Consider the following 25626-nt stretch of genomic DNA (forward strand, 5'->3'; position numbering starts at 1 on the left):
GGAAGTATCACAGAGCTATGAACATCAACTCATTTTTGCACCACCAGTGGGTGAACTCCCCATCCCCTACACTCAATCACAGCCAGGCAAGCAGGGAATCCAAGGGAAGGAAAAGCCAACCTGAAGAGCCCAAGGTATCCACTGAAGTTCCAAAAAATGTCCAAAATCCACTGGATGACTAAAAGCCATGATTCCAGAAGAAGACAAGCACATCTTCACATCTCTTTGTCTGCAGAGGGCAGTGTCTCATGTTTGCATCTCAAATGGATGAAAACCTAAACCTAAATTACTCATTAACAGACTACAAATTTCCTCTTCTACATGAAAGAAACATTTAAAGAGTCTCAGGAGAAGAACTGAACTAAAAAAGACACTAAAAGCCATGGGTATAATTGCTGCTGTGGGAAAGACAAGAAGGGGTCTAAAATGGTATTTCTCTTCCCCAAATATTCCCACATCAACATTTGTTAAGTCCCAGCTGGGGCTTCTGGCTGCCCAATATCCAAGCCTGTTATTTTGCAAAAAGACATAAAGCCAGCAAGCCTCTTAGATTGTCTAAAGAAGCACTAAATGATGTACAGCAGCCTTCAGATTGCAGTCTAGGTTCAAATATATTTCTAAAACTTAGTGGCCATCAGTCACAGCCCACGGATCTGGAAATAAATGTGTAATTCAAAGCTGTGCTGGGAAGTGGAGGCATGAGGCAGCTCCAGGGGAACAATCCTGGGCTGGCTCACCTATTGCTCTGATACCTGCAACTGAAACTCAGGGATTCCAGAGCGCTGGAGACAATTCCAGGATTTCCATTTGTTCTGCATGACTATAATTAGAGCTTCCGGATCGTGCCTTACACTAACAACAGCAGCAAAGGCTTCAAGGTGGAAGAGACTCAGAGCAGATGGGTCAGGAGAAAGTCTGCAGAGAACACTCACAGGTTCTGTGAAAGGGAGGTGTGTTCCTACATTACCTACCCCATATCAGGTGCTTATTTATACATACACAGTCTATAAACACCATAACCATATGTGAAACACAGCTTTTATCACACAACAGCACTTTAACTCCACTTCCTGTCCTCAGCAGCAAATTATTAATTCACCACAAAAAAGGGGTGTCTGAGCACAGCAACTGGTACATTACACAGAAGTTAATAATATGTGACTACTAAATATAGCCACTCCTGCTTTTCTTCTACATTTTGCTGCCTAAGAGATTTTTGCAGCATCTTGCACGCACTGTGCCCTGCATGGATGGGGATGCTCAGAACTAGTGGCAGGTGCAGAGCTTTCCAAGCAGCACTTTTCCCTCACGCCATCCCACCCACGTTTCCAGCTTGTGAAACTGCACTTTTCTGCTTTGGAGGAACGCACACGCACAGGAAGCCCAGGGAACACACTGCCAACAAGCAGATGAGAAATTAAAAAAGATCTGAGATGCTAATAAACCGTGCCAGAATTACACACTGCATCTAAATCCAGGCTTTGAGGGAACACCACTGGAGTACTTCTGCAGATAAGCATATCCTTCATTTTAATTAAGGAAGAAAAGTGCCCTCCTTTGAATGAGCTCACTTCCATTGGAGAGACCTGTTTTACTAATGTATCTTATGATTTTCAGTTTCTTTGCTTAAAGATAACAGAGTAGGGAAGAAAAAAACCCCTTAAGGCCTACATAATTTACATTTGGGTCACTGACTTTCTTGGTTGTGGCTCCAAACATCAAGCCTTTAAAAAACCCCACAAGCCCCACACTGCTCTGCAGCAAAACTTCCTCCTGTTACCTACATTCATTTTTATCAGCACAAACTGCATATATTCAGTGGAGTTACAGTCAAAATGTATCCCAAGGGGAAAAAAAAATCTTTGACTAACATCACAGTCAAAAAATGCAACTTTTTAAAGCTGTCTGGACACAACCCTGAGGAAAGTGCTTGAGGGGACCCTGCTTGAGCTGAGGTGGGACCAGATGGCCTCAGTGGTCCCTTCCAACCAGTCCCTCCCAAACCAGTAATCACTGGTTTCTAAGAAAGCATACAGAGAAACTGCCATACACTTACATAGAGAGACCTAACTCTGCAGAGAAAAATCTGTTTCACCTTTCTGCATTATGATGCCTTGTGGTGTGGACGTCAAGAATAAATGTGAAACAGTTCAGAACTTAAAAAAAGCCTATTGCTTAAACATGGATATTACAACCTGATTCACCCTGTAAACCATGTATGTATAAAAGCAGCATGTGCTTGTACAGATTCTGGTAATTACAGAGGTTTGTTTCAAAAAAACACCGTGTTTCACACAATATAAACACGGTAATTGTCACATTATCTCACAATCTACATTGTGATTTCAATTATGCACAACAAAGGGACTGCTCATGAGAACTGAACTGAGAAAGTAAATCACACCCCTCATAATAATAGTAACAAACCTGTGTTCATTAGTGTTTGTTTGTTTTTGAAAGGTATTTGTTCAACTACTACAAACATCTCTTGCAGACTGTAGAAAAAGAAAAATGCACTGGGTGCGGCATCAACCTTCCATTTGTAAGACTTGTCTTGAGGGAAATCAGTTTCATATTCTTCAGTGCCACGTGACTTTATCAGAAAACCACAGTGCACAATTTTGGCATAATTAGCAGGACCTTCTGAAATACAGCCCAGAAGAAAGCTCTGAGGGAAACAAACACAGTTCACATCATTAGGGAAAGTTACAGCTGAAATGGAGGTACCAGCCTCTGCACACAACAGCAGAAATCCCACCTATTTTTAGTTCACAATTCCAGTAAGAAAACAGCTGGGAGTCTAATGAAATTATGTTGGTGACAAATTTAATGGACTGAACACTAAAGTTACTATTTTTAAGTAAAGTTCCTAATTATCCTTCAAAACAAGAAGCAATTAAGCAGCAGTGGAGCTCCAGCTTCCCAAGTGTCTGCAAGGCTTGGCTCCAATCAGATTGAAACTGGGAAGTGGCTCAACACCTTTCTGATCCTAAAAGTTGGTTGAGGGCCAGGCTTGGGGTTTGGTTGGGGTTTTTTTTTAGTGTAATGAAAGCAGCTCTGCTTTGACCTGTCCAGTCCTGCCTCGTGCTGCTTTCCCTGCCTGAGCTCAATTCACAGCATGCTCAGGGAGATGAGGGAGAAGGAGCAGGGATGGTCTGGAGGGAGCTGGGGATGATACCACTCACCCCTGAATGGTAACACAGAGCAGCTCAGCTCTGGGGAGAGAGCTGGATGGGAAAGTGCTCCAGCAGCAATGGAGAAGGGCCAAGGATCCCACCTAGCAAAGAGCTCTGAGAGAGCACAGAGGAATTCTGGTATGTTCAACTTTACTGAAACAGCCACATTAATCATAATAAAGCAAGTTGTAATCTGACATGTTCTTCTCCAAAAAGCTTTTTAAAACTGGCCATTTTAATTAGTGTTTCCCTTGGTAACTGTTCCACTGTGCCACTAATGAGTCTGTTGTACTTGTAACCTCACATAAGGCCATTCCACACTTCATACACACCACACACCTTATTTTTGAAACAAATTTTGAACAACAGAGGTAGAGAATTAGAGTTAGCATTGAAAATACACAGATAATGTACTAACGTCTGCATTTTAATGAGACATGGTAAGATCCTGGAGTCTGGAATGCCCATTTGGGGAATATATCATGGTAAGACAGGAGATTTCTAAACCTGTCCTCTCACCTCTTCCACCAAACCACTCCATCATGAGATTCAAGATCAAGAATCTTGATGACAAGACCTTGATCAAGATTCTTGATGACATCACAATACTTCTTGGCATTAGAAACATGAAAGATTGATCATCCTTCATTCATATGACTTCATTTAAAACTCCCACTATCCAAAATCACCCAAGGGTTTTTGCAGATGTGAGCTTTAATAATCCTCTTGAAGAAGAGCTGTATCAAAGCATCAGTTTACAAACTGTTTCACCCAAGCCCTGTCTGGGATAACAAAGTGTGTGTGTATCCTCAAGTGTCCCACCCTGGGACAGAGGGGAACAAGGAGTTCTCCACAATAAACAAGGAGAAGCCATTCCAAGCCAGGGAAGAAAAGGAGTCTGCACACCTTAACTGCAAACTCTGTTCTTCTTCATGGCACACACAGGGATGTTAGGGAGAGCTAATGAAAACACCAAAAGAAAACAATCAGGAGGCTCACTCTAAAGCCTCAGTTTGATGAAAGAATATCCAGAGAACAGCCACACTTTACGAATCTGTGTAAGAAAATTGTCTTGCCAGACCCAAAACTTCACAGTCCCTTCACACACCTCCTGATCTTGTAACATTATACATGAGTAAATAAAGTCCCTCTAATGTAATTAAAGTCCCTCTTAGATACTTTAACAGCACAAGTGGTGGGCAGTGGGGTCCTCAGAAAATCTGCAAGTTTACCAACACTGGCAATAAACAAACAAGGCAGTTTAACAGTTGTGGGGATTTTGTATGTATATTCCTATTTTCATTCATTTATAAAAACCACTTAGGGTTCAGAAGGATCTTTCTTTTCAAAAACACAAATCTCCAGCCAAGATCCCACAGCAGACCTGGCCACCTGACCTGGGCTGGACGTGGCTCCTTCCCTCCCCCAGCTACAGGAAGCTTCCTAAAAATAATCCTTTGCCAGCTTTTCCTGGGGCTGCAGTTTACATGAGCCCTCTGGGGGAAGGGGAACCTTGCAGAGTACCCAAGGCACTCACTGAAAATTTACTGGGCAGCCAACACATTTCAAGTGTAAATTATCATCCAAACCCCTCACTTCCATAATGAACACATTACAATTTAGCTTTATTGGTGCATATCCTCCTCAGAGACTTAATTAGTGTACCACAATACAAATATAGTTAACAGAGATTTATATTTAACTACAACAACTTATTTTAACATGTTTCAGGCTACAAAATCAATGTATAATATACTACAGAGTAATCAGTTCAAAATCACAAAACCTATCAATGACATCCTGCTATGAAATTACTCTTAATCACATGTAAAATTAACTCTTTTAGAACTTAGTCGTATACTAAAAATACTGCATTTAAAGTTACTTAAACTCAGCTTCAATTTGACTTCTTCAGCTACTATGAGCTTAATCTATTTTTTAATTTCCAGCCTGCCCCTCCTGAAGTCAGGATTTTATGACCATGTTCTCTGCATGCAAAGCACATGGTCTCAATAAACTTTTGAGCCTGCTGGTAAATTTATACCAAATGTCCTCCAGACATCTTTGTCAGGGGGTCTCTAAAAACAGTAACTTCAGCAATACCTGTGATTGCAGGCAAGCACCCAGACAAAAGAAATTTAAACTGAAGTCCCCAGTGAAGGAAAGGCTTTGGCATATCACCCAACAGTGGAGTTCACAGAAGAGGAAAATGAAGGGGAGAATGTGCAATCAGCAGCACCCAGTGCTGCCTCTCCCCAGGACTGGCAGTGATGGATCTGCAGAGTTTCAGCCCAGGGAATAATTGAGAATCGAACCTGCTGCTTTCACACTGTACCAGCAAATGTACTGGCCTCATTTCATCCTTGGATCAGGAATTTTCTGTTGCCTTCCATCTTTTGGAACATGGTTGCTTTTACTTTCTTTTTAAGAACAATTTTAATGAGCTTTTACAGTAGCATTTTAGGTCTTATGTTTGATAAAAGTATTCTCCTAATTGTCATCCTGTCATCTTGAGATGTTCCCTTTCTGCAGCAATGCAGCTGAGCCACGGGAGCTCTCCCAAGCCCCTCTGTGCTCCAAAAGCTGTGCCTGCTCACGGGGAGCACCACAAACAGCAGCTCCCAAGGTCATGCAAAAAGCTCCAGCACCCACCCACCGAGGTGAATGAACTGCAAAAGCCTAAAAATCCTGGTCCCACCTGCTTCAGGAGCGTGGCTATGGGAGCACAGGGCTGCACATCATTCCTGCAGCCCTGTCCTGCTGCAGCTGCATTTTCTGTGGCTTCCACAGCAGCTCCCCAAGCTCAGAACCCACCCAGGGGCGATGCTCCAGCCTCACAGGGCCGGGCAAAAGCGATGCAACCAATGCCACGCTCTCCCTTGTTTCCTCGAGTGTTTATTTATAGCTTGCCCTGTATTTTGTGCCTGCAGATCTTCCTCCTGGCAGGAGGGATTCCCAGGAAAGGCTGCTCAGCCCCTGTGGAAGGCTTTTATTCTGCTTGTTTCTGTCTCACACTGAATTGTTTGTTTGAATCACAGCTCAAAACAAACCTCGTTTGGGGCTTTCTGTGTTTGCACAAAGGGACCTTGCAAGAGCCTGGGAGAGGGAGTGAAAATTCATTCTCAGAACTACTCTGAGTTGTAAGAGTTGCTTGGATTGATTCTCACCATTTGACAGCCACAGCAATCCAACACTCCTATTTCATTAAGTCCAATACTCACAAGTCAAAATGTCATTTGGTCTGCTTTACAATAAGCTTATGGGAATTTTATGGTAAAATTGAGCATATTTTTTTGTATTAATGGTTAAAACTTAAAAAAATACAGAAGTCTAGTACACCCAGGGTGCATGGCAAACTTACAGAATTTACAGTCACAATTCCTCCTCTCATTTAACTTCTCACCCTAATTCATTCTGACCAATTCATTTTTGACATTCATTCATTCCCAGTTCACACTGACCACTACCTGTCTGCACAAAAACCAGAGCACTGAAGGATTACTGTGTACACAACAATCTACTATTTCACTCATTCTAATTCTCTCAAAACATTTGAGCAATGCAGTTACAGAAGTTTCACCTGCAGTAAACTGTTACTTTTAGGGTGAATTTGCTGCACTTTCCTTACCAGAAAAAATGGCATGGTGAAAATATGATTAAAAATACAAAAAAACCAAGGAATATCATTGCAAGATCAATGTACAGCAAAGCCAAACCCAAGGGTCTGGAGCTTTCAGCATATTCACAGCATCTCCTCCAAAAGTCTCAGTGGACAAAATATGTTTTTTCATACATTTCTACTACATTCACTCACATGCCACAACAAAAACTTTTGAGGATGGAAAAAACTACAGTGGGAAGGAATGAGGAACCTGTTGCCATTAAAATGCAGAAATTAGTGAGAGTTTAATTAACCAAAGGCTTTGGCTTATATTCCATCTCCTGCTACACTGCATTGCAACCCTTTCCCATCACCCACAAAAAAAAAAAATCCCACTGCATTTGCATTTGTAGGTTTGCAGAGAACAGAACCACAAAAAACAAAGCAGAAGCCTGAACAGGTATCAGAAATATGTTGACTTAGAAGTCCAGACACTACTGAGCCAAACAGACTTGAAAGCAATTACAAAAATATGCATCTGACATTTATTTTAAAAAAAGCTCAAGATTACTTTCTCTTTTGGAAATAGAAATCCCTGGGATTAGGCATATTTTGTTACATTTATCTGTATGTTTAAAATCACTTGGTGATGCAAGTATAATATTCTTATCCAACAACAGAGTTTGCCATTTTTACCACTAGTAACAAGGAATCTGTTCTTCTCTTTACTGAATTATTTTTAACTCTGTTAATTAACATTATGGGTATAGGCCACCCATCAAGACATTTGGCTAAAGAACTTTGTCTGCAGAATTCTGGACTGTAGCCAAATACTTTTAGTACAGAATTATCTTCTGAAGATGCATCACTTAGGTTTATGCAGCAGTACTTCTACATTTACATTCTTTGGTAATAATAACTTTGGTTTCAAAGCCCACTAATAAAGTAAAATATTAATGGAGATACATCCTGAGCAAACTACACCCTGGACTCCACTCCAGCATTCTCCTCCAGAGAACTAAAATGTCAGTAAGTTTGGTATCTAACCCTGCCTTCATTACACTCCTGATGTTCCTCCAACATTCAAAATTAAACTCCTCAGTCAGAAGAACACAGCAATCCACTGACCAAACCACATGTGTATCTGCTTCTGATCTCAAAAAAATTACTATTTTAAAGACAAATTTTATTAAATAAATTGCTAGCATTCATGCCAAACTTTGGAGAATACTCTTGATCCAGTGCAAGCCTAACGTGAACAAATGTCATGCCTGTGAATTTTGTGTGAAACAAAGAAATAGCTGTTGTGAGAGTAAATCCATTCACATGTGAAAGCAAATATAAAACATCCATTTCCACAGAATCAGGCATCCATGAACACCAGAGTTTATCCTTAACCCTTGCAGGCATTAGCAAGTGATGCATTTAAACTAAAAGGCAAAATCTGAGTATTTGGACACAGAACTCTGTCAGGAAATTGGGGAAGAAGTTCCAACCCAGCTTTTTCATGCTCTACAACCAGGTCTGCCCTGCCTCCAGCTGAAGGCAAATCCTCAGTATTTCCAGCCAGGCAGGGAAAGGAAGCTGCATCTGCAGCCAAAGGCCAGAAAGGAACTGGCACATTCACAGATGTGTGGAACAAAGGAGAAAGACAAGCAGCAGATGAACGGAGGCAATGAATCCAGGGGGCTGGAAGTAAAAGTGGAGGCAGAAATCAGATTTAACTGTTTGAGTTAAACCCCTTGACAATAACTCAGGATGATGCAAGAGGCATCACACAGACCTCAAAAGGCTTTGGTATGACTTCTGCCATTATTCTCATTTTGGACTTGTAAAGGTCTTTCTGCCATTATGGCCCATCAGCTCTGAATCTTCCTTACTACAGCACCTAATTCCCAACACTCAAGCAACCTATTCCAGGACACTTTTGGTTTACCTTGCTTTATACTAGGATATAATTTATTTTGAAGACAGAGGAGTTTATCTGGGGTTGAATGTAGCTTGAAATTACGAATTTATGATTAGCTGTGACAAGAGTGGGAACATGTGCTGAATTCATAATCCATTTATTGGCTAAATTTAGGTAATCTGGTTTTCAGAGCACTTGCCAGCAGGCACATCCCTGCTATTGACAGTCAGCAAGAGAGGGCACACACGTGGAGGAGTTGGGTATATTTCAGCTATTACATATTTGGACTTGTGTTGTTGGCAGTGACTTCACTGAAGTCATGCAAAGACAGGAATTACTGTGCTCCCCATCACACACCTAATACCCCACTGGACTGCAGAAAATGCATAGCCTGGGCTGCATTTCTTTAATTGAAATTTAACCTTGTTTAAAACGTGATCTTCTATTCCCTCAAGCTGAAGATGAGCAGGGAAAAGACCCTAATTCAGTTATCTCTAAGCACTCTGGAATAGAGGAACGTGGATTTTGTAATCAAGACCAAAAATTAGCAGTTAAGATGATCTAGGTCTACTCTTTGGCTTGCCAAGGAATCCACACAGCAGTAGGCTGTGTCAGTTTTATTCCAGTGAAAGGGGACATGAATATTATTCTTCCTCATGGGAATGTTTAACAATGTCATTGTCACTGTCCATAAAAAGCTTGTGTATGCCAGGAATAGGGGCCAGGGAAATTCCTGTCCTGTTGAATGTGAGCACTCAGAGAAGCTGGAGACAAGAGAAACCACTCTGTCAAAATCACACTGAATGGAAAGAAAGTAAAAGGAAAAAAAATTAACAAATAATATGGATAAGAAATCAGAGTAACAGTAGTACCCCTGATAAATCAGGCACTGTTTAAAAAGGTGAGACTTGGAGCAAACACACTTTACTACATGTTCCATGAAAGGAACTTTGTCATGAAGAGAAATCAACATGGGAGAAAATCATTAAGTGCACAGATTGGGGCTCTTAACTGCTCTCTGCAAGTCTGCAAATCCAGAAATAAAACACACCATAAATCTTAATAAAAACATAAAGATTTCCCAACATCAGAAATTAAAAAGCCGTGTGTCCACACGTGCTGATCCTTCAGCAGCCCCGCACAGCAGTCCGCTAATAGCTGCACTCCCTGCCTTTCTTTGATAAGTATTTTAAAAACAAACATCTTAAAAAATACTCCTCATAAAACCCTTCTGGAGGAGCCTGGCGCAGTTTCAAGGTATCAGAGAGGCTCTGCTGGTGCTGGAGCTCCAGAAACGTGAGCGTGCACCTCCAGAGGCTGCTCCTGGCCCGAAATGGCAGCGCGGGAGAGGAGCGGGAGGCAGGAAATCGCGTGAGAAGGCTCCTGGTGCTGCTCCCAGCCCTTCCTGCCATGGCAGCTCCGACAGGGGCTGCACTCTCTGCCTGCTCTGGGCTTCCTCTGCCACCCCAGCCACAGCCAGGAAGCGCCAGCGAGGGGATTCGCAGGGAGAGCACGGCGGAACGTGAAGCACAAAACCAAATGAGGCTAAAGCAAGGCTAAAGCAACAATTCAGGGAGCTGTGGGCACAGCCTAATATGAGCAACTCAAGAAAAGCACCAGGAGGCTCGTGTAGTACCCAGGCTTTGCTCCTAAGCTGCTGAAGAGTTGACCTAAAGGCTCCTGACATCAATGCAGGAGCTCCTCTCCTGTGCTGCCATTTCTTCAGGCTCTGGGTAAGACCAGGACAGCCTGGGCACCCTTCATGTCCTCATGCCACAAACAGAACATTCCAGGGGACAGACCCTGCTGGCTCTGCCTGCTCTGCTGGGTACTCCTCTGAGGCTTTAAAAGCAGAGCTGCTCAATGAACCTGAGGTAGAAGCATTGGCAACAGCAGCGCTTCAAAGAGATCCTGTTTGTTTGTATTTGACAGAAGGCAAGATTTAACAAACAGGCTTTGGCACATCACAGTGGAAATGGCTCCTAGATTTTTATTAATAATATATTCTAAATAAAATGTGATCCTGTGCCTCCAGGGAAGACACATGAAGAATGGTAAATGATTTAACACCATTTGGGATTTTCTGTATTCTAGACACTTCTGTGTTCTTCTGTTTATTATTAGCCAAGAGCAGGATCACATGGCAGCTTCATACAAACACTCTGCGTACATCCCTGCAAGAGCAATGAAATTTGGTCTCCTCACAGGTAAAGCTCCCTCCTCACTGCTGAAATACAAACTGGAGACAATGTCACAGCCCGTGTGGTTCTAAATGCAGAATAGAAACTGATTTCTTAGTGAGGCCAGTTAAGAAAAGGGAAACAAGCTTTCTTTCCTTTCTCTGCCTCTCAAGACTGTAAAATATGCCTGGGCAGGAAGTACAGTAAAGCTCATGATGAGCAGAGGCAGCTACTCTTTCAAAATGAGCAGGGCTCCTCCAAAGTGACATTTTCGTTTGGCCATGGAGCTTGAGGGTACAGGGTACCAGAAGGGCTCTCCAGCAGATGAGGTTACTGGCCAGCCCTCCCAGCTCCACACCTCCAAAGATCACAACTGAAGGGAAATGGGAAGCCAGGATGGTACCTGTGGCTTTTGGTAAAGCTGTTTTTTCTCAGCCAACACAACCAGAGACTCGGTGGAGCAACAATCAGAGTGTGTAATAATGTCACTTCTCATGGGAAGACACTGGAAGTTGTAGAGATGCAGAGGAAGCACTGTACATTTAAAACTACTGCTCCAGAACAGGTGAAAAATACCATTTTTGGACTCTAAACCCCCACACTGGAATTAAGGAGATAAAACATTGAGAGTTACATTTGCTCCCACTTTCTTGGCAATGAACATACAGCAAAAAGTGACTTTTCCCTCACGCTCTGTCCATCCAGGAGAGCTCCTCACCCATCTGCAAATTCCCATCTTTCCTGAGCACAAACTCTGCAGAAGTTTAAGCTGCCATCTCTCCAGCACCTTTCTTTTCCAGATTCTCCATCCCTGACTCCTGGAACCCCTCCCTCTCCTGGACTGCAGCTAAGCTGTCTACATGTAGATCCAGCTTTTACCCATGGAAAGCAGAACTGCTAAAAGACAGGCAAAAGTGATTTTTAAACCTTCGGCAGAATCTCCTGGCAAAGCTTCCTACATAAAACTGTGTCCCAACACTGACAAAACCTCCTTTTTAAAAAATTCAGAATGTTAAATAAGCCCATGCTAAGATAAACTTTACAATAAACAATTCAGCCTTCAAAAAATGACAGTTGAAAAGAATTAAATTTTTTTACAAACAATGCTAAAAAGTTAATTTTTGTGAACAAGAAAGATTGTTTAAAATTTTAAGGCAAATCACTGAGCAAAGAATCCATTAATATTTAAGATTTTATTCAATTTTCAAGAGCAAGAAAGGATTTTTGGAAGCCAGACTGATCTTGAAAGAGAAAACCCACTTTTCCATCTCCCATTTTCACTGTAACTTTCTTGTTTTATATGGGGACTTCAAAAGGGGAAAAGTGCTCAGAACTCAAAACTCCTCTCTGAAAGAATGGACAACCCCAACAGAAATTGCTCAATATTCTCTTTTAACTTCTATTAGCACTAACAACAGTAGCTGGCACACTCATATTAAAACAGCCCTCCTTTAAGAAATCTCAAACACATTTTGTATTTTGCCTTTCCACATTTTTGTTAGTATATGCTCACCAGGTTAATTTAAATGTATCAAACAAGTCAGATTTGATAGGAAGTGACTTTTGTTAGGTCCCTTGAAAATTTAATGTGATAAAAACAAGCTCAGCATTTCAAAGTGACATTAACCTCCAAGATAACATTTTGCCATTAAAAAACTCCTACTATGCATATTCTGTTATTAAAAACAACACCACTGCATGGTCAAAAATGCAAGAAAGGACAAGAACTATCAAAATTAACAATTAGAAATCTCCTTCTGCAAGACTGTGCTGTCATATATGTTACTATCATACTGAATAAATATTTGAATTATTAAATATTTTTAGAAAGAGACAGCAATTTTTATTTTATTTTCTTTAGGGGGGAAAAAAATCTAATTTGTCAGCAATGCTCAAAGTTTATTTCTGGCACAACAGCCCATGATGTAGAATTAAGTGTTCCACTAGATGGAGCAGGATGGTAAAGCCATCATGAGGGCCACCTCCCCTGCTGATCCATGGAAAAGTCAGTGTCCAGGGATGATAAGAATTTCAGTTTTCTTCTGTGCATTCAGGGCAGAAAAAGGGCAACACAAAACCCTCTTAGTGCCCAACAATTTCCTCCTTCCCAGCATAGAAGCTATTAACAAACAGTAACCAGAAACAACCCAGCTCTCCCTCACTTCTGTCAGCTTTACACTAGAAACACAAAAGTTACTGGGTGCTTGTCTGAAAATGAAAATCTTTGTGCTTTTTTATTTTGTAGCGAGTGAACTTGCAAAAAGCTCCATGCCAAATGATCAAACATTAGTCACCTAATGCAAAAGACATCGTTACACATCAAACAAATTCACTCTGGAAACAATGGCAAAACTTCAAAGAGGCTCCTACAAACCTGGAGCTGTGCAAGGCACAGTAAAATTATCTCTCTTGTCTCTTTTCAAACAGAGCTAATTGTTGATTTACCTTTAAGTCTTCCTAAACAAACAAACAGAAGAAGAACCTTACAGATTTTATTTCATCAGATGTTCTTTAAGAGATGCAGTATTGGACAAACTGCAGTTGCCATCACCGTGTGAAACAAGAAACCTTCATTTTTCTTGACCATTAAATCTTATTTCAGCTTCTCCAAAAGAAGCAGAGAGAATATAAACTAACAAAGAACAGTTTTAACCATTAATATTTCAAATTTAAGTCCTGCAATTCTTGAATATGCACAAACAAAAGTACCGGGAATGGTCACAATTAACTCGAGCACCTTGCCATAAAAAATCCCGAGCCACAGTATATTGCTGGATGTGATAAATAACTGCAAACATGCAGCAGACTCTGAAGACAACACTAATTATCCCAGCAGTATAAATACCAGAAGAGAATGACTCTTTCTCAGATATGTGCATGAAGGCAGACAAGCAGAACTCTGGTGACTGATCACAGGCTGCTCCCCAAGACTGTCACTCCCATCTCTTTGTTTCCAGTTCAATAAACTGCACTAGAAACCAAAGTGATAAACAGGTTTATTTCCCACCAACATCCTCTCCAACTGACTGCAACCTGTGCAGCACCTGAAGCTGACTTCTGGAGAGGATGGGCCAAGTGGAAGAGGCAGGAAATTTGGCCTTGCAGACAATAAAACTGATTCCTCACTAAGGGGCCTATTAAAACCTTTTGAAAGCACCTGGAGATTAGATATTGATGTAGATATTTCAATGTAGATATTGTCTAACTGAACACCAGTTTGTCCCACCTCTCTGAACAGCTGATTAGCAAGAATTCACTGTGCACCTCACACTCCTTTTCCAGGGATCAGGGCCAGCAGCAGGACACCCAACCCTCCCCAGCCCCAGCAATACTCACTACTGGGCACAGTCAATCAGCTGGTACTCGTTGGATCTCTCGTAGCAGGCTTTCACACCTTCGTCCTGCCACAGGGTTTTTGTGTGTTCATAAAACTCCTGAAATGGGAAAACAGCGTTATGGGAATGGGTTGGAGATGAAGAGAGTCAGCAAACAGTGATGAATCATTTCATTTTGCAATGAGCAGGGAATGGAGCAGATTTAACAAAAATCTTTAACCATGCTTTAGAACCTCACTACAAGTTCAGTTGGCTTTCTAAGTTTGACTTCAACACTCTGTAACACCCAAAGAACTGTTTCTCAATCACTGATTGAATCCAACCATCTACTGTAAGAAGGGTTAATGTCTCATTAATATCAATTTCATTGGCAATTTAATAATCAATGCTATTTGGTAACATTTGTTCTTTAACTCATGGTGTCACTGTATTTTACATTTATGTGGCTGTCGTGATTTTTTTCTTCAACGAAACATTACTTCTCTATAATTCCTACATGAATGATAATGATAATTAAGTTTTACATGACTTTGCAAGCAAGTAAGGATCTTCAGGGACTGTACAGACAGCTGTATCTTATTTAACTCTGCACCACTTTCGTAAATTTATTCTTTTGCAGTGTAAAAAGACATTGAACTACAGAAGAAAGACAGTGATACAAGGCTAGATCATGTTTTGTCTCAGCCTTAAAAACTGTAAGCCAAGATATGAAAGCAGACAGTCAAAAATGCAATGCTTCAGTTTTGTTGAACCTGTAACACAAGCTGACAGCACAAGCAAAAGCCCCTTTCATTCTGCAGATGAAAGATGCACTCTGGCTGCAGCAGTGCGTGTGCAGCACGGGACTGAACTCCTGGCCATCAGTGCAGGAGCTCTGAACAGACCCAGAAAGAACAGCAGCAGCCTGGTGACTGAAATACACACAGACAGCACTGTGGGCATTGCTCTCATCACCAGCCACGGCTGTTCCTTGGCTATCTCGCAGAGCTTTGAAGTGTTTTGGGTAAAATACTTTCATTCTGGTTTTAAGTGGCAAATAATTAATTTTTTTCATCCAGACCAGTGAAAGACCTTTAAAATAGTTGTTGTATTTATTCTGTGTCTCCCCATCCTTTTTCTTTACAGAAGAATTATTTTAAAGAAGAAAAATGTGTTATTTTTGCTGCTTCAAGGTTCCTCCATCTCTTGGGATATCAGTCTCTCACATTCCTTTACTATCAATGTAGTACAAAGAAAGGGGACACATTCCAAATTTTCCCTTTGAACTGAGTTTTTAAAAAAAATCACATTCCTACCAGAATCTTAACTAACACCTGAACTGCAGCAGAACAGTAAATCCTTTAAATTGCATCTGAAAGATGCATAAAGGTATCTTACAGTAAATTCAGTGCTGCTGATTTTCAGAGCACCCTCTTCTTGGCAGGTATAAGATGCATATGTGTTTGTGTGATCACACAATTACAAATACCAATGGTGGAAGCAGCACATCAGATGCAAATTTGATTGTCCTTTTATTGCTATTAAGGATTCCCTAGCTGCATATACACAAAAATGAGAGCAAACACAAAATACACATCTAAATTTTGTTCTGATTTCTTTTAAAGAGATTATGACGTTTATATATGGTATTAATGGCAGCTTGTTCCCTGCTTTTATGAACTTTTCATGAACAAAAACACCAGTTAAATTTCTTTCAGAAGCAGGTAAGAAGATTTTACTTAAATTTTACTATTTGCAGATTGCACTGTTGACCGTTTGCTTTTGCTATTAAAGAAAATAGAAAATGAATCAAAATCTTATTTCCAGTCCTCGGTTTTCTGTCTCCCACTGCATGGAATTATGCTTATTGGATACTTTAATTTTGAAGATTTTCAATTTCTTGGCAGTTGGAGGACTGTCAGTCACTTTCAACTGTATCAGAGCACAGTGAGGAAAATATCTTTCTAAAGGAAAAGGGAGAAGGAAGAGAAAGTGAAGGAGAGAGGGGGAATTATCTGCAATCTCACTGTATCTGAACCAAACCCATTTTGGGGAATGTTTCTATACTTGTTTTTAAAAGTAACAGTTGTTCAATACAGAACATCATATGGCTCACTCAACTTACGACTACAAAGCTGGGAAATTGAAAAATGGAATCAGCAATTGTACAAGATTTTTTTTATGAAACAGCAGTTGATTCAGAGGACAAATAACTAGGCAATGATAAGTGCACAGAAAAAGCAGTAAAACATTCTTCATCATGAAAAAAAATATAAAGTGAAAAAGTCAGTGCTTTAAGAAGAAAAGTCACAGCACAGTAAAACTGCCACAAAAATTCTTCCTCATTACTGTTTCTCACTACAACCATGACACTTTGGTGAAAGCTGATGTAAAGCAATTATTTCAAAGACCTTTCAAACTCCATAATGTCTTACATTTGGAATAGTTTCTGCAATCAGATCTTAAAATGGGATGTAGAATAAAACCAGTTCCTGGCCTCAGCATAAACACAGTGATAATAGAAAGCCCAGGGTTTAGTTTACCAGAACAGTTACATGTTGTTTACAAGAGTCCTCCCCTTGTTCTAAGGGCAGTTGTCACTTCTAAGAAAATACATGAATTACAATAATGGGATAAAGATCAGTGTTTGTGCCTTGTTAGGCCAAATTAGCAATAAAATATTGAAAACTGCCTTCATGCCTGTCCTGCTGATCTGAACTATAACCAGCAATATTCAAGCAATCTTCTCAGTATGGTTATTAATTGTCCATCTGGGATGGAAAAAGAATTGAATTCCACATTCTTTGAACTTCTTATTGGGATTTCAAAATCAGGATCTACAACAAGCAAAGAGCAGTAGATCATTACACTAAGACACAGTGGGGATTTTTGGGGTGGGTTTTTGCTGTTACTTTTGGTCTTTTTTGTTTTTTTTAAAGTGAACTACATGACTTGAGATGGTCAAACATGAAGGTCTTTCATTAATACACAACTTTTTGTCTTTAGGCCACATCAAATACATCTTCACACATGCTGGGACTAATGCAGAGCCCGCTCCCACAGCTGTGAAGAAGGAAGGTTTCACCCAAGCAGAGTCAGAACCAGCCTTGCAGAGCTCATCCCCTGCTGTATTAAAGCCTCCTTACTGTAGTGACTGATTTTGGAATCAAGACATAGTAGCTGGTTGCAAAAACCCCAGATTCTCCCTCCTCCCCAGTACACCTACACTAACCACAGCTCTGAAATAATATTTAAGAAAAGGAATAACACAAGAAATCCTCAGCATCCCATTTGAGTCATGGAATGTAGCCTGGGGCTGCTCTCAGGGAAGGCAAGTAAAACCACAAGATTTGTTATGTATTTAGGTAAAACAGGGGCTTCAGAGGCCACTAGAAAAAATCAAGTTAGCAAAAGGGTTGGGTTGGTTTTTTTCTTTTAGTTAAATAGGTATAATTTGTATGAGAGCTCTAAAAATAATGAGTTAGGAAACAAATTAACCAAAAGTAGCAGGAAAATTTCCTGAAAAGAAATAGCCAGAAAACAAGTCCTTACATGTCTGGTTCTTGCTAGCACGACACTGATTGATTTGCTGGCACATTCTAATATGACAGACTCTACAGCAGCATCAACAAAGGGTTTTCTTGCATAGAAAATGGAACTCCTAACAAAACAGCTAAAATGAACAAATACTAAATAACAATTTGGTTTGAGATGACATTCCACAACAAATAGGATTTGAATGTTAGGATCCAAATGATCCAGAGTATTTGCAGTGTATGATCATCTTATCCCTTCCAGCCCTATGCATACTTAAAATTGAAAAAATAATCCAAATTATGTAATTTGCCATTTAAAAAAATAAAATGCTGCAGTGTCACAATACACACCCAAGATCCTGTTTAAAGTACAGCTGAAGCTGTGTAAAGCAACAAAAGTCAACAGAAGTGGTGACAGGATGGCACCACCAGGGAAGGTGAGGAGTGAATTCCTCCTGAGCTTTATGTCAGGATTGGAGCATTTCTTCACCACCTGAACAGACCTCACACGTCCCAAAACGTTCACTGAACCCTAAAGAGGGAGAAATCCTTGAGGAGAACACTCAAGGAAAGGAATGTCAATGTAACAGAGATCTGAAGAGAACAAACTGGGCCTGACTGAATCTGCTCAGGCTGGGCAGGGGCATAGTTTGAATTCTGGGCACAATCCCCAGGAACAGGCTCCACTTCTGGGAAACCATAAAAAATACCCTGGGAAAATCATCAGGCTGGGGAAAACTGCTCTGGTGATGCTCACATAACTGAAGGATCAAGGACCACGACTTGGTGCTGCTGAGGAAACCTCATGTCTCATGATACCATAACACCACAATGGTTAAAAAGCCACATTTATGTGAAATGTGTTTCATTATTAATGTTTTATTTATGAGGTGACACTTTCCCCACCTACTGAAAGCTTCCCAATATAATGAGTCAATAGGCAACATTTGTAAATCACTTGCATTCACTTACAGGAATCTCTGCAGACCTCTAGAGGAAAAAAAACCATCACTGGAAATGTGGAAGGGATGCTTGGAAAATTGTTCTTTGTTCCAGAAAGATCTTGCTGACAAAATTCTGGATTAGAAAAGGGGCAATGCAGAGTCTAATCGAGTTTAAAACCTACTTATATTGGAACATTTCAGGAAGCTGAATAAATGACAACTGCTAAATAGTGGTTTTGCTCAAAGTTAAACTACAGAAAGTGTTAAAGAACTTGGGGGCTGAGCACTTTGGTTGTTAAAAAAAATAATCCCCAAGAGACAAACTCTAGGCCTGGGAAAAAATAAAGGAACCAAGATCTGCTTTTGAGAAGCATTCTAAAAGGATAAAATACTAGTAGAAAATGAAATAATATAACTGGACATACTGTCTACGAGGCTTAGTTCCCTCCAGATATAGAAATACTCAAGAGACTTCAAAAAATGTTTATGAAGCAATGTTTTATAGGCATTAGGATGTTGGCAGGGAAAAACACTGGCACAGTCCATGGCACTGTGACACCAAATGCACAGGAAACTTAGCAGGGACATGCAACATTACCTTTTCTTTGTAAAATATAATATAGGGTGGATCCTTCAACAGAACAGTTTATTTACTAATTCCAGCAAAAGTCAATGCCATTGAAAAAAAAACCTTACCTCCTAAAAGGTGTGTACAATCATTATACAATGTTGTGGTTAAAACTGGGATTCAATTCCTGGGCAAAGTTCACTGTCCCATGGAGCTGCACATTTCATAATAAGAGTTTTAAATAGGTCACCAACTTACAAATCTAATGATTAAAGGTCAAACCAAACCAGCTTCTAGCTGTAAAACTGTCTCCTGGAGGACTTTGCTTCCCAATGTGTGCAGCTCTTAAAAGCAGCACTGAGCACTGGTTGCAGAGCCTGCTGTGCTGGGGGAGCAGAGCTTTCCTCCCCTCCTGCTGCATTCCACAGGGCAGGCACTGCAGCAAGGCAAGGCCATGGCACGGCAGGGCACTCCCAGAAAACTGCCCCAGCTGAGTCTCTCCTGCCAGGATAGGTAAGAACCCACCAAAGTGATTGATTTCTCACTGCCAGGATAGGTAGGTACCCACCAAAGTGATTGATTTCTCACAGCCAGGATAGGTAAGAACCCACCAAAGTGATTGATTTCTCACTGCCAGGATAGGTAAGAACCCACCAAAGTGATTGATTTCTCACAGCCAGGATAGGTAAGAACCCACCAAAGTGATTGATTTCTCACTGCCAGGATAGGTAGGTACCCACCAAAGTGATTGATTTCTCACTGCCAGGATAGGTAGGTACCCACCAAAGTGATTGATTTCTCACTGCCAGGATAGGTAGGTACCCACCAAAGTGATTGATTTCTCACTGCCAGGATAGGTAGGTACCCACCAAAGTGATTGATTTCTCACTGCCAGGATAGGTAGGTACCCACCAAAGTGATTGATTTCTCACTGCCAGGATAGGTAAGAACCCACCAAAGTGATTGATTTCTCACTGCCAGGATAGGTAGGTACCCACCAAAGTGATTGATTTCTCACTGCCAGGATAGGTAGGTACCCACCAAAGTGATTGATTTCTCACTGCCAGGATAGGTAGGTACCCACCAAAGTGATTGATTTCTCACTGCCAGGATAGGTAGGTACCCACCAAAGTGATTGATTTCTCACTGCCAGGATAGGTAGGAACCCACCAAAGTGATTGATTTCTCACTGCCAGGATAGGTAAGAACCCACCAAAGTGATTGATTTCCCACTGCCAGGATAGGTAAGAACCTACCAAAGTGATTGATTTCTCACAGCCATCACTCCTGACTGTAGGGGTGCTCAGGGAACAAAACTCATGGGATCCTTTCACCCTCCCCAGCTTTGGGCAGGGATACCAGAATGTGTTAAATTTGTCAAATCAGACAGTTTAATAAGCCACTTACTTGAATAGGGAAACATCTGCATTCCTACTGGTGTGAACAAGTGTTAATTATTGCTTGCTATTTTAGGGCAAACACGCTGATGATATCACAAAGGAAACGCATACCTACAAATAGTTGAAGATATTCTCCAGTTACTGGCACATGTCCAGAGCTGAACACAAAACTTTGGGAGAGGCCCAGTGCACTCAGCACTTCCCATAACTGAGTCAGAAATATTTTCAGCAAGGATTTAGTCTCATTATCAATAGTTTTTCATGCTTGGAAAAGAAGAATTATGCTGAAATATTCTGTGTTTCTGCTTGGTAACTTCTAGGAGTACAAATTAAACTGGATGTCGCTGCAAGGACTGGCCAATGGGAAGGGAATTCTATTTAAGAAACTTCTGTCAAGTTTGAACTCACATTATTCCCCTTTGTTAAGAGTTTCAAAACAGCATTTGAGAAATGTGCCAGCACACAAATCCATACCCATAAGCTACAACGTGCCTTTGGTTAGAAGTCCTCACTAACATAATATCAAACCATTTCTCTTTTAGTTCTTTCACAAGAAGTTTAATTGCCACAGAAACTTTATCTGTTGATACCCAAACACAGCTCCTCATGTTAATTAGGGAGGAGAATTCACTTTGGGTGAAAGCAGCAAGCCTGCTCCCCATTTTGTCACAATTCCTCTGCAATTTAAACCAATAATCAGTGTTCCTCTGCTTCTTCAAAGTGTCATACATAGAAAGAGGCAATTCATTAATGGGTCAAACTTCCTGATAGCATAAAAGGCACAAAGAAGTCTTCTACCCCATTGCAGCTCTCTCAGGGTAGTTTAGAGTGGTGACAGAGGCAGTTCAACCATCAGCTATTTTTGGAGACTGCAGTCTAAGAAAGAAGGTTTAACAAAACTCTGAGAAATTTCCTTTGAGCCTTAAATCAGGGTTTGGAAAATGTCTTTCTTACTACATCATTAGCTGCTTTTTGTTTAATGATATATAGTAAGCTTAAACAGTCAAATCAAATGACTTTATTCCCTTACCTGGTGCCAAGAACAAACACCTGGGACCACACTAAACTCTGCTGCTTCCTTTCACACTGGAAACAAAAAGCCTCTTTTTGCCAGAAATTTCCACCAACAGAAAAGGGTGTAAGATAAAATAGTTCTCATTCTAAATTTACACAAATCCCAAGGAGAGCTCACTAAGCCTCTTCCAATCTTTCTGAAGCAGCAGCATCTGTACTCATAGAAGTGTTCACAGGCTCACAATGAAGTCTACATGAAAAAATGAAGCTTAAAATATACTTAAAATAAATTAACTGAAAGTTCTGCTTAATTACTGGAATTTCTTTTTAAGAGTAAAAAGACATCCTGGGAGTTAAAAAAAATCTTAAATTTTACTGGAACACTGCAGAAATGTCATGTATTCTCCAAACAGTCAGCTGAGCACAACAGGGCTCTGGCTGTAACACCAGGGAGGCTCCCAGGTATAATTTTATTTCATCTATGCATACACCAATATTTTGTGATAGTCTCTTACTGTGATTAAAACCAGAAAATGTTTAAGAATTTCCATATTAAATTATGCCTATTTCCTGTTTAATTCAGCTGACAGCTCTTGTATTTCAGCATAAATTGAATTAATCTGTCCTTGTTCTTTAAGAATGCTCTGAGAGGAAAACAAAGAAGATGTATCAAGAGAAATTAAGTCACGTGAACTTCTGAACCTGTAAATATGGTCTGGTATGGTGGGAATTTACTGGGTAAAAATACAAGTTCAGAACAAAGCATCAGCATTTACTTCAAATATTAATCAAATAAATTAGTAATCAAGTAAAATATGGGGGGGGGGCTTGTATTATAAAAACAACTGGACTACAGAAAAAGACATGTATATAATCCTATTGTCTCAAGTCCTGGGCTGCAGATTCTCCAATTTAAGGAAATGCTTTGAGGGATTTCAACAGAATTATGTGAACACCTCAGTGAAAGCACTGCAGAATTCAAAGGGCTGAAAAAAAACCCAAACAAAACACTTCCAATAAAAACTAACAAAATATAGCACTAACAAAATTTGCTAGATATTCCTAGTCACATAAGAGTAAAACATTCCTATCAGACATTTATCCATGTAGACAAAAATCAGAGATTTCAGGAGATTAATTTGCAAATCATCGATAGTCATATGTGTTTCAATTATGAGAAACAGAAATGAAATCAAGTGGCTGCCTGCCTCACAGACCCTATACTAGAAGAAGGCTTCAGAAGAACTCTTTAATTAATCTGTATTCAAGAATTTTTTCTGCTATTAAAGGATAGGAAAACCAGCTTTCCATAAGTTCCTGTTAAACTCTGATCAGGTAAACTCAATTGGATTATCTGGAAGCCCATTGAGAGGGAGCTGCTCTGTGTAGATAAGATAATAGAGATTTAAAAAAGAGTGAGTAAGGATTATTTCAGAGGATCTAGCACCACATCTTTGATATTGTCTGTAAGACTTCCCACTCCTTTCTCTGAACAGCATTTACATTTCTGAGGCAAAAATACTTCACATATTCACATTTTCTACTAGTTTTGCACCTCAAGATGCATCTCAAAGATATGTATCTATCACTCTTTTACACATAATAGGACAGAGTATACTAAAAAAGGTAAATATGAGATTGAGGAGTCTTGCTTAAAATCATAAAAAAATCTGGACAAGAAAAAGCTGGAGGCCCTAATTTTTCTCTCTCTGTGGTAAGTATCCAAACTGCACACAAAATTGTGCAGACACCCAAGCAATCAGGCTCTGTCTCCCACCTTTCCCAGCTTCCCAGGGGTATCCTCACCAAAGAAAATGTTTTGCCTACTTTCACACCCCAAAATCTGTGACATTTGAGATATCCCCATGGGAAACATCCCCCACTGCAGTGAATATGTTTGTCAGTACTTTATAAAGCTAGTGATGCTGTCAAACCAGAACAGCTCTCTTCTTCTGCCATGATGTATTTAGACAGGAATAATAATATATCTATCATTATACCCATCAGGGTGGTTATCTACAGGGACAGATAATTTTGTTCTGTTGCCTACATAATTAAGGAACACTTCTGGCAGCAAAGAGATCCCAGCTCACATCTTTTCTTACTGAGAAAAGATATAATTTCATTACCATCTTTAAGATTTTGGTGTCAAAACCCTTTTAGGGACTCCAAAGCCCCGTTCTGACCCTGCTGCAGGTTAAGGGATCTCACTGAGCACCACCTCCACTGCCAGGTTGTAAATCAGACCTCAAAACTGATCCCTGTTAAAAATAATCTCCCCAAAATAGAAGAGAGAAGGAGTAAGGGTTACCAGGGTTATTTTTACCCTGGGCTGGCTCAATGCTCTGATTGACCCTGGGGAGCCAGAGGAGGTTTGTCTGGCCCGGGCTGGGTGGCACAGGGAAGGGGTGGCTGTGGGCACAGGGGATGCTGAGCTGCCTTTGAGGCTGAAGCCAGAGTGTGGTGAAGCTCAAGGACACCACTCAAAAACCATAATAAAACCATTCAGCAGCAGTGGTAGTGGGAGATTCAAAATAACTACAATGGAGCAGTGTAATAAACTGAAAGCAGGAGAGCTGCAGACAGCACCAGCATCTCTTCTGCCACAGGCTGCAGTCATTCCTCTGGTATTTTGCCTTTCAATAGCTAATACTCTGATTCTACTACTTTCTAAATTTTTCTGAACTTAGTATGGTATTTTCAAGAGACATCTTCCTCAGTTGAAACCAGATAAATTAAAAATAGGTAGCTGTAAATCCTGCTCAGCTATTTTCAATATTTCATTAAAACCAGAGAATTATAAATGGACTGTGACCCAAAGCAAATAGGTTTTATTTGGTAGCTTGGTTCAGTTGGGTTGATCATGGAGTGTGAAATGTTGATAAAATGGGAACATTTCCTTCCCTCTTCTAAAAGTAAGAGCAAAGAGAAAGGGATGAGAAGAAGGCCACTATTACTGGGGATGAAGAAAATACCCTAACCACTGTCTGGTATGCAGAACAGGAATAAAAATATCACTTTTATAACCCAGCTAACCCAACATCACCTGACATTTGAGACAGATCTACAGCTAGTTTGAATTATTCAAACTACTTATGATGTTGATTTTTGACACTGAAAACACACACATTCAGTTGTGTTCAGCTAAATGCCTCAAAGGACAATAATGATGGAAATACCATTTGGAAGCCTCACCTATAGATCTGATCTACTAGAAATTGCAATATTTTAAAATACCAGCATGATTGTGTGGACAGAATTCCTTCCAGTCAGTACTATGTTTTGCCTTTCTCCATATGCTACTACTTGTATTCAAAAATTTAATTTCTTAATACCAACTGTGCTGAATTAATAATCTCCAACATAGCAAATTTTCAGCTTTAAAGGGATGTTTAACCTAGAATTACACTGTACCAGCATTATTTTTAACTCAAGCTGTTGTTTTTTAGGTTTTTTTAATTCAAAACAATATGGTCTACACAAATGACACACACTTCCTGTAAGTCAAAAACTGCAAAGCAAACAGATGGAGACCCAGACTAAGAAAAGAATTAGAATATCAGAATACAAAAGTTGCTGTTTGAGTCCTAATTTACATGTAGAATCAGATAAATGATAAATTAGATATTTATCACACTGTTAAGCTCCTACATTCTTCCTGACTTTATTCTGCCTTTCACATCACACTGAACCTTGCTGTGAGGAGACCTGCATTCCAGCTCCACCTGTTCCACGGAGAATTATAAACACAGATTTTGGCCTCTACTTTAAAATTCATTTCAACTGCTCCTTCAGGAAGATGATGATCTTGTGTAGCTGGAGAAGAAATCCCACAGTCCTTGTGCTGGCCTCTGTCAGTGCACTCTCTTCAGGAGAGCAACCCAAATTAATGTTTAGGACAAGAAGAATGGGCGTTTGAAGGGAAGCAGAACAGCCCTGTATTTAAGAGTATAGTCCTAAGGACTTGCAGCCCTCAAAGAATAT

The 25626-nt window shown here is 40.3% G+C and overlaps 1 protein-coding gene across 2 annotated transcripts in view; it reads right to left on the bottom strand.

Annotated features, from left to right (window-relative positions):
• Positions 1-25626, bottom strand: part of GNAS (GNAS complex locus) — a 133550-nt gene that overhangs the window by 23502 nt on the left and 84422 nt on the right. For both annotated transcript variants that reach the window (XM_036395467.2, XM_036395468.2), the window contains exon 5: positions 14203-14300. In XM_036395467.2, coding sequence (XP_036251360.1) covers positions 14203-14300 — 98 coding nt within the window. The remainder of the gene's footprint in view (positions 1-14202; positions 14301-25626) is intronic.

The sequence above is a fragment of the Molothrus ater genome, chromosome 17 (assembly GCF_012460135.2).
Source record: "Molothrus ater isolate BHLD 08-10-18 breed brown headed cowbird chromosome 17, BPBGC_Mater_1.1, whole genome shotgun sequence".
Lineage (NCBI taxonomy): Eukaryota > Metazoa > Chordata > Aves > Passeriformes > Icteridae > Molothrus > Molothrus ater.